At 41.3% G+C, this 17965-nt stretch overlaps 1 protein-coding gene across 1 annotated transcript in view; it reads right to left on the minus strand.

Moving 5' to 3' along the window:
• The window catches only part of alk (ALK receptor tyrosine kinase), a 362208-nt gene that overhangs the window by 124851 nt on the left and 219392 nt on the right, over positions 1 to 17965 (minus strand). Inside the window, exon 4 of the mRNA XM_085767765.1 lies at positions 4937 to 5141. Within this exon, the coding sequence (XP_085623891.1) occupies positions 4937 to 5141 (205 nt within the window). The remainder of the gene's footprint in view (positions 1 to 4936; positions 5142 to 17965) is intronic.

Here is a 17965-nt window from a genome sequence, read left to right on the forward strand (position 1 = left end):
CACTGAGGATGTACTGTACTTACTTTGATATGCTGACTTTATGTGGGGGGAATGTGCAGTGCAGTTAATAGTATATAATATATCACTTGCTGTAATGTTCCCTCTAAATGTCAGAATTTAGCATTAACACTTGCCTCCTTTGGTGCTTCCCTCCCCCACATTACACAAGCTATGGATCAATTCTAAGATGATAGTGCTCTGATGGCGTGCTGTAAATGACATCCAACACATTCCACTGTAATGCATGACTGCATTTTGTCATGCAGGATGGTTGTTATAGATATAGTGACTCTGCTGTGAGGAAAATGAATGCACACTGCATGTATGTGCATCCTGCATGTGTGCATGTATTGTTGTTGTTAGTGTGTTATGCAGATGTCAAAATATAGGGAGAGGCAGAGCTGTAGCAGTGTGTACCTGTGGTATATTTAAGCAATATATCACGACAGGCCGTGGTATAAAAGTGAGTGTGTGTCTGTGTGGAAAGCCCAAACCAGTCTTATAGGTCAACAATATACAGCACAATAATTGATACGTGGCTTTATGCCACACAATTTTTTTTTTTTTTTTTTTTTTTTTTTTTTTTTTTTTTTAAAGTATATTTTTTGGCTTTTTGCCTTTATTCGATAGTCCACAGTATAGATAGACAGGAAAGGGTGAGGCAGAGAGAGGGGGAATGACATGCAGGAAAGGTCTGCCCGACGCGGGATTCGAACCGGGGACGCCTGCGTTGAGGACTGTAGCCTCCACATGGGGCGGCCGCTCTACCCACTGCGCCACGCACCGCCCCTATGCCACACAATTTGATTGACACAAATATTTAAGCAATATATCACGACAGGCCGTGGTATATGCTCATTATACCACGGCTAAGGGGCGTTGTTCGGCCTGACGCGAAGCGGAGGGACGACAACCCCCTTAGAGTGGTATAATGAGCATATACCACGGACTGGAGTGATATATTGCTTTTATAAAACGGTTACAAATAAAGGCAATATAAAAGAGGGATACGCAATCAATTTCATGTAGTTTTATTCAACCAGAAATACATATTATCCAATAAAATAGCCTCACTGTGAAAAAAATAGTCCCACCTCTCCAGACGTTAGCTCCAAGTAGCTCTGCATCTCGTCTTTTCCTCCGCTTTTTTTCAGGTGAAAGTCACTGCTCAGTCCACTCTACCATTGTTAACCCTCTGGAGGTGAAAGTTCACCTTAAACATGTGGATTCAACTACTTTAGTCCGTTTTTTAACATCGTAAAAACATCAGCTGTCTTGGGCTACGGACTGCAACAGTCCGTTGTCATGGATACATGACAACAACTTCCATTCATACCAGTCATACGTGCCTGACGCGGAGTGATAGCCTATGCTGTGATAAGGTTTTAGAATAGTAGCCGTGGTATATGCTCATTATACCACGGTTAACAACCAATCAGATTGCGGGATTTCACCTTTCCGTTTTATAACAGTATATCTTATCACCCATACATACTGTCACGGTAACGTGGTCACAGTGACCCATCACATGCATGCATAGCAAAGAGTGCACACACATCCAAACCCAATTCATACGAGGACACCTCACTGTGAATACAGACATTCATTATCTTGCAGCCATCTCTCCTTCAGCGCTGACTGAAACACTTGGGATGCTGACATTCACCGTGAGAGCTGACAATGCTTGATGAGTCAAGCTCTTCGTGGGCTGTGTTCAGAGGTCCTAAATATGCTTCCCTCAGGTATCGTTACACACTGTATGATGAAATCTGAGGCACACGCCAAGAAGAGGTGTAATAAAAAGCTAACCCTTAAATTCTACTTGTATTGTAGTGGGAACACAAACTCTCCCACCTAAACCAGAACTTTTATCACTAACATTAGTGATGAGGTCCACTTTCATGTGTGTGTTTAAAGTCAGATTGAAACAACAAGATTAATATGTGCAAAGGACCACATTGTATCATCACTTGCATGCAGTCCAAGTGACATTCTTCCACAGACTGCTTGTTAGGCTTTGATGTTTTGGTTTTGTGGGTCAGTGGGATCTGGTTTAGTTAAGTTGCCACTTTACATTTGGTGAAGTAGAATGCTATAAGCTTACAGCAGTTTACAACGAAACACCGCTATAAAAACAGTGTCTATATTCTACTCCATGTATTGATATTGTTTTTCAATGCCCAACTATATTTTTAATGTGTAATTTATTTACTTCAAATAATTTATCTAGGATGAAGCATTAGCCAGTGATTAACTTTCAAATACTTTTTTGTGCTTTGACAATTTCATCAGATGTGATGCAACATTAACACAATGGTTTCAAAGAAAGTGCTCACTCCACGGCTGTTAGTGGATTCATCAATGGAATTGTTTCTTCAAGAATGTTAAGTCTGAAATATGCATCCACGTTGCACTACAACTGTCGAAGAGCATCAATAGAGAAAATAAAATGGGAAGCCTCGCTGCTCCCATGTCAGCAGGAACTTAGTTGTGATGTGGCCGTTTCGACCTCATAATTTACAAGTCAGTGACCCACAGCTTAATTCTGCTTTTGCAATGTTTTTGTTTTGCAACAATTATCTAATGCTTGTTTTGAACAACACCTTACAATTTTTAGTCTATATTCAAGTTAGTGGGAGCAAGTTAAATGACCGCTGTGTATAGGGATGTTTTGTTTGCCTCTTGGCCAACCACTATGCTAAGTGCCCTGACCATTGAGCTGGGCAGACACGCCAAAACACAGCATTTGAATTCAAAGCCAAGGGCACCGGTTTACAATTAGTAAGCTGAGCGACTCTCTAGTGTCTACGGGTGGCTCTTCTTGCCTTTTGTTTTTGCCCTCTCTTTTTATGAGCGTCCTCACATCAGAGTAGAAATGTGGGCAGTTTGGCTGAGCGAGTCTCCAAACAGCAGAGACGGTGTGGGCGTACGGCAGGCTCTGACTGCAAATGAGAGCGCACATACGCACAGTCTAATCCGTCACACATGTAATGAGTGCATCCCCATTATGCTTCCCTCAAGACACACCAGCACGAGCATTTCCATAAACACATACACACATGAACGCACACTCCCCTCCCACACTCAGACGGCTTCAGGGACGACAGAGATGCATCAAGCATGACGTTCATATGATTCTGGTGCCATGAGAGAGACTGGAGGAGGTTGCACACACAAACAACATGATAAGTGTCTGTAGCAGCCAGCGCAGGAATTTCACGAGGGCCACGAGGGCCAGGGGTGGGTTTGATTCGAGCCTGGCATAAACCGCTCGGGCGGCTATAACAACAGTTTGACGACCAATCTATCACCGGCCAACCAGGTGACTTCATCAAACACCCCCCACCCGCCGAACCAATCATGTGGCTGGAAAAGAGCCAACACGTGCTAAGTGTTTGGGCTGCTACAGCTGTGCACGTCAGCAGAGGAACACCGCCGGTAAAAAATAGAAAAAATAAAAAAAGAGTTTTGCCTCGGAAGAAAATGTGAAGGAGTCAAGGAGAACTGGGATGACTGACCGTGAAAAGATGTGTGGTGCGTCATTAACTCTGAAGTAACGCTAAACTTTCACAATGGAGACACCAGACAGCTGGAGCGGACCGACGTCCGACCGGGTTCACCCAACAAACGGACTCTGTCACGATGCGGCCGCTCTGCTGCTGCTCAGCCCAGATGAGCGGCTGTTGTGTTCACACCGACACAAACGCACCGCACTCGAGCATAAAGTTGAACTATGCCGACCTGAACACTGCCGAGACCCAGGCAAGCTACTACTAACATCTGTTTTATTTATATGATACTGTTGTATAATGTTCATCATTACATCTGTCATGTTTAATTTTTGACAGGAAAAAAAAAAATCACAAAATAACCTTCTGATAACTTCAAATCTAACTTGTGCCAATAAGGGAATATTTAAGCTTGACCAAATAGTGATTTGAGTTAGCCTATGTATGTCGTGATATAAATTGATGTCAACTGAAAAAAATTATCGTGATAGGATTTTTTCTCATATCGCCCAGTGCAATAGTGAACAAGTAAGACAGGAATTTCAACACATAGCTGCATAGGACTGGACCCTTGTGCAAAAAATTAAATGCATAAATGAATTTAAAGCAGAAAATTTCTGGTTTGCTTGAGCCCGTTTTATGTATTAATTTAACAGATACCGGTAGTTAGTAAATTCATTAAAGACGTGGATTTAGAATCATTGTTTTATTTTATGGCCTTGCTGCCCTGGCTTTTGGCCTTTGTGCCCTCAAAAAATTGACAACACGAAAGGCCAAGTGGCCCTGCCCCTAAAATGACGAAATTCCAGGCCTGGTAGCAGCACACCGTCGATGCAGCTACAGTGACACTAATAGAGGTGGAGATACAGCCACCCACACATACGACCACACACATTCGGTGTTTGGAGAAGAATCTCCTGGGCTGAGTATTGTGTTGGCCTCTGCCACCCTGTCCCTCTCAGTGTGAGAGACAGACCTTGCTCAAGCCTCCACTGGCACGCTGCAATGAGAGGAGTGTGTACCCTGCTGTTAATTAAAGCTTACAAACAAGGAAGGTTATATGAATGCAATAATCAGTGCCCACCTGCTGTAAAAGCAAACTGCACGTGTTTCAAATGACCTATCCCCTGTTCTTACCCAGCCAGCTCCGTCTCTACATAAAAAGGCTTTCACTGAGGGTGTCATCATTTGATTCTGCTGAATATCTCCTATCGCTTCCTTTAACGGAGCACATTTACACAGGTTAAGGGGTATTCATAATGAGGAGCTTGGCTGGCATGAATATAAGATACATGTGGACAGTCATTCTCTCCGTACACCCTCAGTGCCACGAGACACCAAAGATATAATATATAGTCAGTACTAAACACAGCAATGAGAAATTAAACACTCTCAATTTACTGTATATGCATAAGACTGGTGCTTACCCTGTGATGCGTGGGAGGGTGTCTGTAGAGAAGAGGGCTAGTGGAGGTTTGTCGCGCTCTATGAGCCATATGGTGTATTGGCCACTTTGCTTGGGGTGGAGGAACATGGCCATGTCCAGGCTACAGACACCTTTCCCCCCCCACAGCCAGGGACTGAGCACCCACGGCCCTCCAAAGGCTGAGTTGTTCACCCAGAGGAACTGACCTGGAGAAGAGAGAAAAAACAAATGGGGTTAAACACAAAAAAAGAAATTGCAAGATGCTCTAACACAACACAAAGCAGGCATTTCACTAACAGAGAGGAAAGCTTGACAATTATCACAAATTATAATCTTGTGACTGTTTTATACTGTTACATGTATGTAGAGGGTTAGGGTTAGGCCAGATGGGTGATGGGCTCAGGTTTCAGGCAGTGCAGCACTTGATGAAAAAGTATGAAATAAAGCTGCTTTGAAAAAGAGCAGTCAATGACATCCCCTGCACGAATAAAAGTGGGGTAGCTGGTGAAAAAAAAAAAAAAAATCAAAGCAAAGTCTTTTTCCGGCTTTGATATGAACTCCCATTTCACTTTCAAACCTATTTCGCTCATTCAAGCAGGAAGTTCATCAGAAGCTGAAAGCAGTGTGTGCATGTGTGTGGTGGGGGGCACAAAGAATATCAACTTGAAAGGAGGAAAATCCATTTTTAATGTGCTCAGTTAAGAAATGTATAGGGTTGATGAGGGTAAGCTAAAAAAAATGCAAATATTGAAGAATAATTGATTTCCTCTCATTCTTGGGATCAGTTTATTTATTCTTTTGTTGGGGTTGAGATGAGAAGCATTAGCTGCTGCAGCGACAGTTGTAGAGATAAATAAAGTAATATTTTTCAATACATGGTTGATGTGTTTTCTTGTCTTCCATTTTTTATACTGTTTCCATTTCCGAGTTGTGCTCTTGCCTCTGGATAATGGTAATACCAGCTTCCACAGGGTCAGATTGTATTAGAGTTTATTTCCCTAACTGGGACACATGTCTCCTTGTGTGTGTCAGCTGATGCACTCAAACAGCCTTTTGCCATTAGTTGTCTACGCAATTTGGATTTTGGTACTGTTATGTTCTCATGTTTAGTGTGGTAAGACTACCACTGAATGTGGGTCTTAGTCTCAAATAATACAGATCAGTGTCAACATAATAATATAATAATTATACAAGCATGAAAGATAAAGAAAATGGAAATAGAAAAAGTGTGTTTGGCATTCAATAAGGAACAAAAAGAGTGGATTTCATCATAGACACAGGACTGTGTCTGTGCTCAAAGCTTTAGTAAACTTGCTACTTCTTTGTTGTTTCTTGTTATTTTATCCTTCCCTGACATCAGTACTTTCCCTAGTCCTCTGAGTTTGCTAGAAAACTGGTGGGTTTGGAGGTTTTCAAATTGGAGAACTTCATTTACGCACCATTTGCTTTCTCCTCCACATTTGAATGCTCCTTACACAGAGGTGCAGACAAAATGACAAGGCTGGTCCAAGTAGTTGCAACATGTTTATCAGGCAATGCGGACTCTGCAAACATTTTCTACACACAGCCAGCAGCATATTGATAGAAAGATTTTAAAACTCAGGCTGGATGGGCTTTAGGCCTAAGGCGTAAAACAATTAACTCTTTTGTTTTTGAGAGGAAGAGAGGAAGAAATACCTGTGAGGAAGAATGAGAGGAAGAAATACCTGTTTGGAGGCAATTATTGGAAGGGTACGAATTACAATGACACGCCCATGAAAAGGAGAGTCTGTAATTCCATTAGCACATTTCTTTCTCAGCTTCACCTGTGAATGCTGCTGCCTAACTGAGCTTGATGCCCTCATTTACTGCATCACAAGGCCTGATTCAACTGACTGTCTGCCTCAATCTGCATAGTGCAACATGATCATTGATTCGGTTGTTTCAAGCCCTATAGACAGAGATGAGCATTTAAACCAATTCTTCATGAAACAATAATTATAATGTTAACCATATGGAAGCTGCTGCTGTGACCGACACACTCAGGACCTGTGTTTTTGGGCCAGATCTTTAGCTTTTAATGAGGACCTGTGAAGGGCCAATGGAAGTATGTCTGACATCCAGTAATCCATACTGTATGTATAACTATAACTCGGCTTTTGCAAACCGAGTTAAGCATGTGGATGCAGCAGCTGCTCCGCTCTCACCCGCGAGGCTCCAGCAGCTTGGAGCCGAAACAGGAAGCTCTCAGTCGACAGTCCCGCCCGGCTCCAGCAACACCGTGTCCTCCCGCGGTAAAATGTGATGGTCTCTCGGCCAAAGCAGGCCGCCGGCACCACCGATCCGTACCACAGAAGGACCGTGACCACCGGTGGGGCCGGTGTTCCCGACCTGCTTTGGCCGAGAGACCATCACATTCTGCGGCGAGAGGCTGTGACACGGCACGGTGCGTCTGTGTTATTGTTGTTTAGTGGTGCCCCCCCTAAAACTTTGGCTAAGAGCGTGGCACTCAATGAGTTAACAGTCGTTACTAGATTAAATATTCACAACAAAACAATTTCATCAGCATTCTTCCTTTTGAACCACCCCTGTACTTGTACTGCAGTTGTTCTGTCACTGTTGTTAATGTTGCTATTGTTCACTTATCTGCGAAGTTCAGACTGAGTAAAGTCAACACCATTTATAAAACAGTCCTTGACTACTGTCCCTGTGAGGGGGAGGAAGGCAGAAACAGAACCCTAAGTGATAGAGTGATAGTTGTACACTGTATCATTGTATCAAGCTGGTAAACACTCCATGTGCTCTTATAGATTCAATCAACTGAGGCGCTTGTTGACATAGCATACCAAATCAGGCCAACAGTTGGTGAGAGCAGAATTCCCTCAGATAATAAAATTGTAGCTAAAGGCCTGAGAGAAAGAGGAAAACAAACCATTCAAATTGCATTCTCTGCCAAACCCAATTATAGCATAATGCATTTACCCAGGGCCAGCACAAGCTTTTTGGGGTCCTAACGATTTAGCTGCCTCACATTTTAATTTACAACACATTCATTGGTGCAACCTTGTGACAGCTTCCACTGCAGAGAGATGGTGAACAAGTTTGTCGTCATGCTGATAAATAGCTGTTTGTAGTTTGCCGTTGGCCTCTGTTTTAAAATCAAATATTTCCAGCCCCAATGATTTGGCTTTTAAAATCAGAGATTTAAGGGGGTGTAATCAATGAACTTGTCAACTTAAAGACAACATATTAGATCTGAATATGTTTATTTTTTCAAGTATTGGAGAAAGATGAAACAATTAAAAAAGGACTATCAAGATACAAGTGTGGAACCAGTTTGGTCCTTTGGACACACAATCTTGTCATCACGGTCTGTAAAACAAGTTTTCTTTAAGCCAGAATAACAATCTAGATACATATGAAGCAACTGAAAAAGGAATTCTTCTTTCCTGAGTCATTAGGAAACAAAGATTTTGTTTTGTTAGTATGACAAAGCACTTTGAGCTCAGTTATTTTCAAGGCGACTATTACTTGTGTTGCAGATATAGTAGTTTGGTGGGTGGTACTGTATGGCTCAGTCAGGAAATAAAGTGGTTGCATGGTAATCAGAGGATTCCTGCTTTGATCCCTGACTCCTCTTGAGAGATAACTGAAGGGTTCTTTAGCCTTCACATTGTAAAGTGCTTACAGTACAAAAATAAGTAAAGAGGAGCAGCATTTCCCCACAGAGGAATGGTGTAAAATCATTTCTTAGAACATGGTTGACATAGTACTTTATAAATCTGGATTTTTATCATCACTGCCAGCAGCCTCATAGAACTGTCACATCCTGCAGTGAGAGTTCAATGATGACCCTACTACTGAACTGTCCAAAGTGTAAAGAGCATGGGATTGAAAATTGCACTGAAATTGTGCAGGGATTAAAGCACTGTGTAGTGTAGTAACGCTCATTTCACTTCAGACTCGTAAATGAAGCAGAATGTTTGTTTGTGTGTAGTGAATACCAACCATTGTGAAAAACACTGAGTGAATAAACTAACAGTAACAGTGTTACCTGTCATGAAAAGGCACATTAAACTTAAACACACACTGCATCGTGTTTTGTTTAATCTTTGATTTCACGTATCTATTTGGCCTTGTTCAAGGTTTTAAACATGGAATACTTTACACTGAGTACAGGTAGAGAGGTGGAGAGTGTGACAGGCCATGGCCATGTTTGGTGTGCAGATGCGATATTATGAACACAGGTATCATTTGAGACAATGTGTTTTTTGAAGTAGAATTACTCTTAAGCATGTCTCATAAACCCCAAATTAACTACAGCTGTCTCTTTATTCAGTCTAAGAGTTCTTGTGTATTGTATTGGACAATAAAATATGGATTTGAAACTTCAAACATTTTTTGCATGGCTGTATCACTAGAAACCAGAGGAAAGTTTTGGTAACATTGTAATTTCCTGCAAAGGATTAATAAAGTATCTTTAACTTAACTTAACCACTGAAGACACACTTATAAACACAACTTCACTCCTCTATCACAAGAAAGCTCTGTGGCTGCTGATTTTCCGCAAATTCTTGTTTTTTTTTTCTTTCTTTCATATTTTAAGTATTATAAAATGACCTGGCATTGTGTCCATGAAAATTGCATTTGGTCTTGAATTTGTTTGTTGTGCAGTAGTTAGTCATGTTCAGTTTAGCATTTATTTCAGCTGTGTCTTTTAATTTTAAGACATTCAGCTGTATCAGAACAAACAGTCTGATTTACTTGTGTTTTCTCTTGTTGTCAGCAGTTGAACAGCTGGGGGGTCTGATGCTGTTGTGGCCAAGCTGAACACTGACTAAAAGACCTTGGTGTCAACAGTGACAATATAGCCACAGAGTCGAAGCATGGAGGTCCCTGAACGCCACCATTCAGCAGGATGCTCATTGAAAAAAAATAAGGAAGAGGTCGCCGTGCATCAATCAAGAACAAGTGGATAATGGAGGAACTTGTCCACCAGCCCAACCTACAAAGCCATGAATATAAATAAAATATCAGCATTTCAAACTTCAAAGTATCTATTATTAATAATGCTAAAACAGCATCTATTAAAGTCACAACTTTAAAGTATATTTGTAGCTCAAAGATCAAGGGCACTAGCAAAAATAACAGTTTTTTTCTCACCCAGATTTTATTTTTTAAGTACATGTATTATATCACGGCAAATTATTTGTACTAACTTTGCACCAAGGACAAAGTCCCTGATGCAGTCTTCAATATAACAATTTCCCGACTCCCAATTAGCTAAATGTGTTTCACAGCAGCCGTATCAATTCCTCTGTTTATGATGACTCCAGCAGTTTTTCAAGCATTCAGTTCACAATTCATTAATGACTTCCACTGAAAAAAATGAAAATGAAAAAATGGATCAAAAGAACTGCTTGACCGTGAATTTAATCTTTAAATTCAACTTATCTTTAGAATACGGTACCTTTTTACATTTTTCATCTCTTAACAATTAATCTGTGGGCCCTATTGCAAATTATCTGCTGATTTCACTCTCCGGATCTCACTGTTATGAATTGATTAAACCTCAGACTGGTCCATTCTGCCCTGCTGTGCTGCCAAAATGATTTGCCCTTTTGGAAAAATAATTCTTGTTCAATACCTGCCGTACAGCTTTTTTTCCTGGCTACTCTAATGCCATCCTATTTAAAACTAAGTAGCTATAGGTCATTTTTAAATTTCTTCTATCAAAAGGCATAATAATGTTGGGTGAATATGTCATTGGTTATTATGGTGTACAATTTCTAATATAATGTATATTGACAATGTGATTGATGCTTCCAAGTAAAGTTTATATGGCTACAACAGAAACTAATCTTGAAGTCTGAAGAACTGTAACTACTGTCTGTCAACTCACTGGTCTACAGTAGTCTAAACCTTACTGCCTGGGGTTTTAATTAAAGGCTGTCCGAAGGGAAAGCAAGACTAAACAACTACAAGGCAGAGTTGTACAAATGCAACTACAACCTTTCTAAGAAATTAGTTTCTGGATAATAACAATCTTGTGAGTTGCATTGCTTTAAAAACCTTACTGTATACCCTCTCCTGCTACTTCCATACTGTCTACAACTGTCTGAGTTATAACTAATATTCATGCCATGGAGACCTGAGAGACAGAAAGCGTGGTGGACACAGGGACAGGGAGTTGAGACGGAGGACTGTTAATACTGTGTCATGTCGCCAGTGCTAAACAAAGTAAACAAGCAAGTCAACAGAGAGCCTTAGAAGTGATTTAAAGAGGGTTAGTTGTGACTGCAGCCTGAGGGACAACAGTGCTGTGCCCAGCAAGCCGACTGATTAAGTGGCCTTGTTTATAGATAGACCTGATACAAACCATGCCAATGGGTAGCTCCCAAATGAGTAAATGATGCCACGGGCCATTTACACGACTGCTAGACACAGGTGCACAGAAGTAGTAAGCATAAGTGAGGATTCTGCAACACTGCCAAGCGATGGGTTAAACCAAAATGATTCAAAGTGGATTTTATGTGCTTTAAGTGGATAATTGTTAGTGGATGACTGCAGTTTGATTTTTTTGTTATTTGTTCATTATTTTCCATGAGAAATTCACTATTGTAAATTACCTCTGTTTTTCCATGTGGCTGGTTTGCTTTATTTCGAGTCACAGGTTTACTACTGTTACTTCTGGATCGAGCTCGGAGATAACACAATCTAGATGCGGGATCGCGATCAATTTTTGATCAATTTTGATTATTGGCTATGGTCATATTTCCTCGATATCACATGACAGTAAAACATGTGACAGCAGCCTGTCACTCTGCCGTCTGTTGTGAGGGTGTACAGTTTGTTTGAGCTGCAGCAGTTACAGCGAGAGGAAAGCAAGATAAAGTGAAAGTTGGAAAGAAGGGAGGAAATGAGTGGAAGTGGAACCGATGGCAACTCAAGCGATGGTGAACGTGTGGACCAGTTAGTTCGTCTGTCTCAGGTCGTTGTATGTAAAAAAGTCTTGCAGTGTGGAGTCAGAGGGACCCAGTAATATGAAGAGGAAAGCCAGACTGTGAAAACACTGAGCTGCGTGTGTCGTTTATTCTGCATTGACATGTTGGCTCATCTATGGTGTGAAGAACATGCGCTAAGGCTCCTGTAGATGCAGGGCTGTGTGTGTGTGTGTGTGTGTGTGTGTGTGTGTCAGTGCTGCGGGGACACAGAGCATCACATGGGAGCGGTGAAGTACCTGCAGCAACTTGCAGGTCACCTGAGTTGATGTGAGCCCGCTCGTAGTTAGTCCTACATGTGATAGACACATCTTAGAGCTGATGGTAGAAGAAAGACCACCAACAGGAAAAAAAAACCCAATACAATCAAATTGTGGATTAGTGAACTGTTCACCCAGACATGCAGTTGGGATTGCATGGGAATTATGTTCATTTTCTGTATCATCAATCTGCACAGTGTCCTCATATTCTATTCCTGCAGAACTGAATTATTAATATAATACAATTGCAACAGAACAACTTGTGACATTATGAACTTACAAATTCTGCCAAAGGGCAAAATCCTCGCCCACCACCGCAGAGACCTGTGCTGAATTTCTGGCAGCAGCTTAGTTGAGCATTCAAACTAACACAATTGGCATTCTTTGCAGGAGAGGCACTGAAGCTGCCTGCTAGCAGCTACAAAGAACTGACTGGTGGCACCATGTGTATGTGTAGAAAGATCGCAGTAGAGCCAACATCATTACAACGCAGACCATGGTCCAGGTTAGGACCCATGTCTTCCTATCCAGACCTGGAACTATAACCTGGTTATTGAGAATGATCACACTTGTTAACCAGTGAAGCTTATCTAGCCTTTACACAATACGTGACATGACACTACTAAGCCAATCTGTTAGAGTAGTATGTGTGTATGTATATTACAGATGTGTGAATATGTATATCATATACGTGTGTGTGTGTGTGTGTGTGTGTGTGTGTGTGTGTGTGTGTGTGTGCGCGTGAGAGAGACACAAGCTAAACTCTTTTTCCATAATTAAACACTTAATTTTAAAGTGAAAAAATGTCTGTTATGTTCTAATTACAGCACTTATTTTCTTGAACTGAGGAAGAACACTAATTATAATTGGAGAAGCTATTGTTTGAATTTTAATTTGATAACTCTGCCCACGATAATTCTCAGCTTTGCATTAGATACATGTGTTAGAGCACACACACACACACACACACACACACACACACACACACACACACGCTTTCATCCATTCAGTGACACTGTTACACTGTACACTGAGCAGTTCCACTGGTTGACCATGTACAACGGCCAAACTATTGAACTACTGACAACCATCACTGTAACACTCCCACTGCTCTAGTTTCTATGGATGTAGTTGTATGAGTTGCATGTTTCATCAACACTTTGTTTCACACACTGAGGAGTCATGTTACCAGTTTAGTGTATGTAATCGGAAAAGCTGTAGAAAGCAAGACCTGCTAGACATTTAGTGGACAACACACAAAACAAAAGAAACAAACACGACACAAGTTGATAGGTGTTGGTATTGAAGCGAGGGTAAAAGAAGATTAAATACGATTTTATAGTCAATTGTCTATTACTGCTCATTATGCAAATACAATTATCAATACCAACAGCAATTAAGGCAGCTTTTATCTCTACTAATCTACCTTAAGATGAGTGTAAAAGTGTTTAAACAAAGCTGATAGGAGTCAATTTGTCTGTTTTTCTCTGTGTTTTAGATTTCTGATTTTGACACAACAACAAAAAAAGACTGTCAACCCACTGGGCATAATTTACATACCGGTAATTTTGAAACATTATTAAACTTAAAATGACAATAGCCAAGGTTTTTGTATTAACTTTTAAAGTAAATGTTGATTGCACAGTGTAAAGGCTACAGGATGATAACAGCATCAGCACTCAGCTTGCTTCTCTGTATAAGCCTCGCCTTCACCATGCACTCCTGCCTGCCACCAAGAACAAAATCTCCCACAAAAAAGAAGCAGCCAAATGGGGGAAGAGGAAGGTGCTTTTGTTTCCCCTGGCAGCTGTTGGTAGTTTTCCCCTGTGGAACGAGAGTAACTGTTGAAACTTGCAAAAGAAAAAGGGCCCTGATGTCGGGACTGGGATGACAGAGTGAGAGATAGAGAAGCATATACTATTCTATCAGTTTTGTTAGGGAGGCACTGATCAATCAGCTGATCAGATGGATTTGTGCACATCATGGTTGTCTATGATCAGTGGCAATCAGTTTATATTTCCAATTTAAAATACCTAAACAGCCTAAGACACTCCTATGCCTCTACAAGCTGATAAAGAAAGCAAATATCTATTACAGTACAAAGAAACCACACCTGGAAACGGACCTCAAATGATCTACAGCCACAAACTGTCCTAAAAATGTAAGTCTTCAAATAGCACTGCCAGAGAAATCTATGTCCCATTACTGCAGTGTTTTGATGGTGTGGAGCTGGTATTTCAGAGCTGTCAATGGCCAAATTTTCACAGTGTCCAACAAGATTACTGTTAATCTTTGGTCTGCCACGTTCATGACCGTCCATGTGAGAGAAATTCAATGCACAGTCTGGAAGTGCAGCGGTACAACAGCAGGTCTGATATACTGTCAAACAGTAAACATGTCATTTCAGCACGTTGATCAAAGAACTTGATTAAAACCTCTCAGCTGCACAGAAATCACTGAATGAAAGACTGAATGTGTGTTTAAACAGTGTGGTCAAAAACTAATTAAAAGGAATGTATGAAGAGCCTCACATAGTGACTGGACACTGACAAAAGGAAGAAAAGAATCTTCAGAGACATGTTGAGGGTATGGGCGGGATCGGTTCACACTAGTTACACGGTCTTGCCTGGCAAATAGGCTCAAGATCCAACAGCTGAGGGAAATATATAAAGAACTGGGACATGTACTGCCTTTGTAGTCGAGACAAAAAGGAATGAATACATAAATTAGTAGATTCTCCGAGCAGGAAAAGCACTAAGAAAAAAAAAAAATCCCTCTCGGCAACAGATACCCACCCAGTAAAACTGGCAATCATGAAGTCTGTGGGAAGGTAGATAAGATTACTCAGCAGGCCGATAGTATCTCCTGGAGAGAATTCCTCAAGGCTAGGATATTATCTGATTATGGAACATTAAAAGGGAGATTGTTGTAATAACTCCATTAAAGCCTTTTGCCATTTTTCTTCTGCCCTTGTCTCTCTTTACCCATTGTTCCACCATTCTCCTGTGCGGAAGAAAGACAAGAACATCTCGAATGTGCCTCGGTACATGCTAATGCGAGAAAGTGTGCAGTCTGCATTTTGTGTGCATGTTTAATTCATTTACCCAGATTAGAATTAATGTGTTTGTGTTTGTATGTGCTCAAGTGCATGAGTGTGCCACAGCTCCACATGGAGGCAGTTTTGTTCTTCGCTGTTGGTGTACGAGTGTGTGTTGTGGTCTGGGACGGCTGACAAGGGACTGGCTAAAGACTGAAGACCGGCCAGCAGCCTCTCAGCTAGGTAAGGGGAGCTGATGGATCACAATCCACTGGGGGAAATCAACACCTCCGTCCCCTGCCGCCTCCTCCTCCTCCTCCCTGCCTCCTTGCACCAGAGAAATTCCAAAGCTGCTCTCAACTAGAGGCTTGGAAGCGACACACGGCCGGGCTGCAGCCAAGAGCCACACAGCACGGAGGAGGTGGAGCATCTGTGAGCTCACATTACTGTGTAGCGGCACGCATCTACATCTATTGCCTATGTACTGGGGAGAGATATATAGGCTACAGTAGTATGATGAGGCCAGAAGGACAGAAGAATGTTAACAAAAAAGTCTGTCACAATCAATTCATTTAGATTTTCCTCAGCGGATGTGAGGGTCTAAGGGCAGAGGATGTTTCATGATGCTATGTGAAGCCCTTTGAGACCGTAAAAATTAATAATAATAATGTCTTGTTTTTCTGGTGCTTGTCATATGGAGAAGTGGACATTCTTTGACACATCTACAAGTATGTCATCTTTTCATTGTTCGGTTTACTGTACATGGACAGTTTTAAATGGTTTCAAATCAAACCGACTGAAAATATTTCATATAAACACCTCAAATCATCTCCATTACCCCAAACTGATTGAAATTCCAATCGGTGTGAAGGGGATAGTTTAACCCTTCTCTAAAGCGTTTGTCTGTCATGTATACCTTGAAACAGGTTGATTTCTGGCTGCGTTTGTTCTGTGCATGCACAGGACTTGACGTATTTATGCACGCACACACACATTTGAGCATGCACAAGCCGTGTCTGGCTGCCAGTCAAGCGAGAAAAAAAAAAAAGTGAGCAAGAAATTCACCGCCCCAAGATGAACTTAAAGAGAATCCTATTTACCACTGGACATACTGAAAGATCTAAATATTGCATAATGCACTGAGTCCCGACTCCAAAAGGCTCTCTTCTTCTCCTGCTGCTGTCACGCTGCTGTTTAATAAAGATAAAGATAAAGATATCCTTAAATAAATCGACAGAATGTTCTTTCCCTGCTCTATCCTTCTTGTTGAAGCGCAGAACAAAGTTCAAGTATGAACTGTCAACAACCAGCTGTACAGCACAATGGCTGCCTTACTGTGGACATCTTGAATAATCTGTTACTTTGAGCAGTGATGTTAATATCAGACTCCGCGTGTGGGACCAGAAGCACAACATCAACAGGGTCCCTCAGCTTGGAAGGTAAAGGGGGGTAAATTGAAATACAAACAGAGAAGCAGCCAAGTTTGCGACAGCTGAGAACGTGACAAGAATCCATTACATCTTAAACTGTGTCTCTATCCTCCTAAACTGGTTAAGAGCCAGAGAGTGGGAGTGAGCAAACAAACACAGATGAATCCAAGAACAGTCCCTCTGTGACACATCTGAGCAGCTCTCTCTCTTTTTTTGTTATGATATCATAGAATTATTAAATTTGTAGTTATTAAAGTAACTACTTGGCATTCAGTAGAGAGCCAGAGCAGTACTACTTAAAAAGGAATGCCAGTTCCACCAACTGGATTTACACCAAAGGTTTATAGTTTCTTTCATGACCCATTACAGTCACATCAGCCCATAGGCACATTACAATCCACCTCAAACAGGACATTTAATATGGAAGCACAAATGCTGTTGTTTTGTACCCAGTATAACGTCAACACAGAGCAACAATCAGAAAATCTGTTAATCACAGCTTCCTTATTATGAACTGCTGACATTCAAACAGATAAAATGAGGTGAGAACATTAAATTCAACAAAGGGGATGGTGGAAGTAGCTGAGTTAACATATCACTTCATTACAAAACAAACGGGAAAAAACCAGCACACGTCCCACAACGCCTTACAATGCTACATCTCTTGCTCTTATTTATCACTTTTAATTTTGCGGCAACACAGCTGTATGGTTTTATTACCTGTATTCCTAGATAGTGCTGTGCCATGTGCAATGTTACTACTGAATTTCAACACGCTCTTCTGCCAGATGGAGACAATTATGTGGATCTCCACCAGATTATACAAACTCATAGATCCAAAACCATGTAGATGTCAGATGTAGAGATGCACATGATTAACCGTTTAACTGTTAACCATTAACCAATAACAATAACTTTGACCGATTAATACCAATGGCTATTTATTTACTTTTTTTAGCTCCTTATATCGTCAACTCATGGGGGTGTTTCAACACGTGCAGACTATGCCTTCAGTCATATTTCGCAGCTGTAGCAGCGTGTGTGTTTTATTTTTTTATTTATTTTTAAGGAATATTTTTTGGCTTTTTGCCTTTATTTGATAGCTCTCAGTAGAGATAGACAGGAAAGGGGGAGGCAGAAAGAGGGGGAATGACATGCAGGAAAGGGCTGCCCGATGCGGGATTCGAATCTGGGCCGCCTGCGGTGAGGACTGTAGCCTCTACATGAGCTGGCCGCTTTACCCACTGCGCCATGCACCGCCCCGCATGTGTGTTTTATAACAGCAAGAAAAAAAGATCATGTTGCCGAACAGCACATGCCTAG

This window comes from Trachurus japonicus, chromosome 22 (assembly GCF_045865225.1).
Source record: "Trachurus japonicus isolate A0001 chromosome 22, Traja_1.0".
NCBI lineage: Eukaryota > Metazoa > Chordata > Actinopteri > Carangiformes > Carangidae > Trachurus > Trachurus japonicus.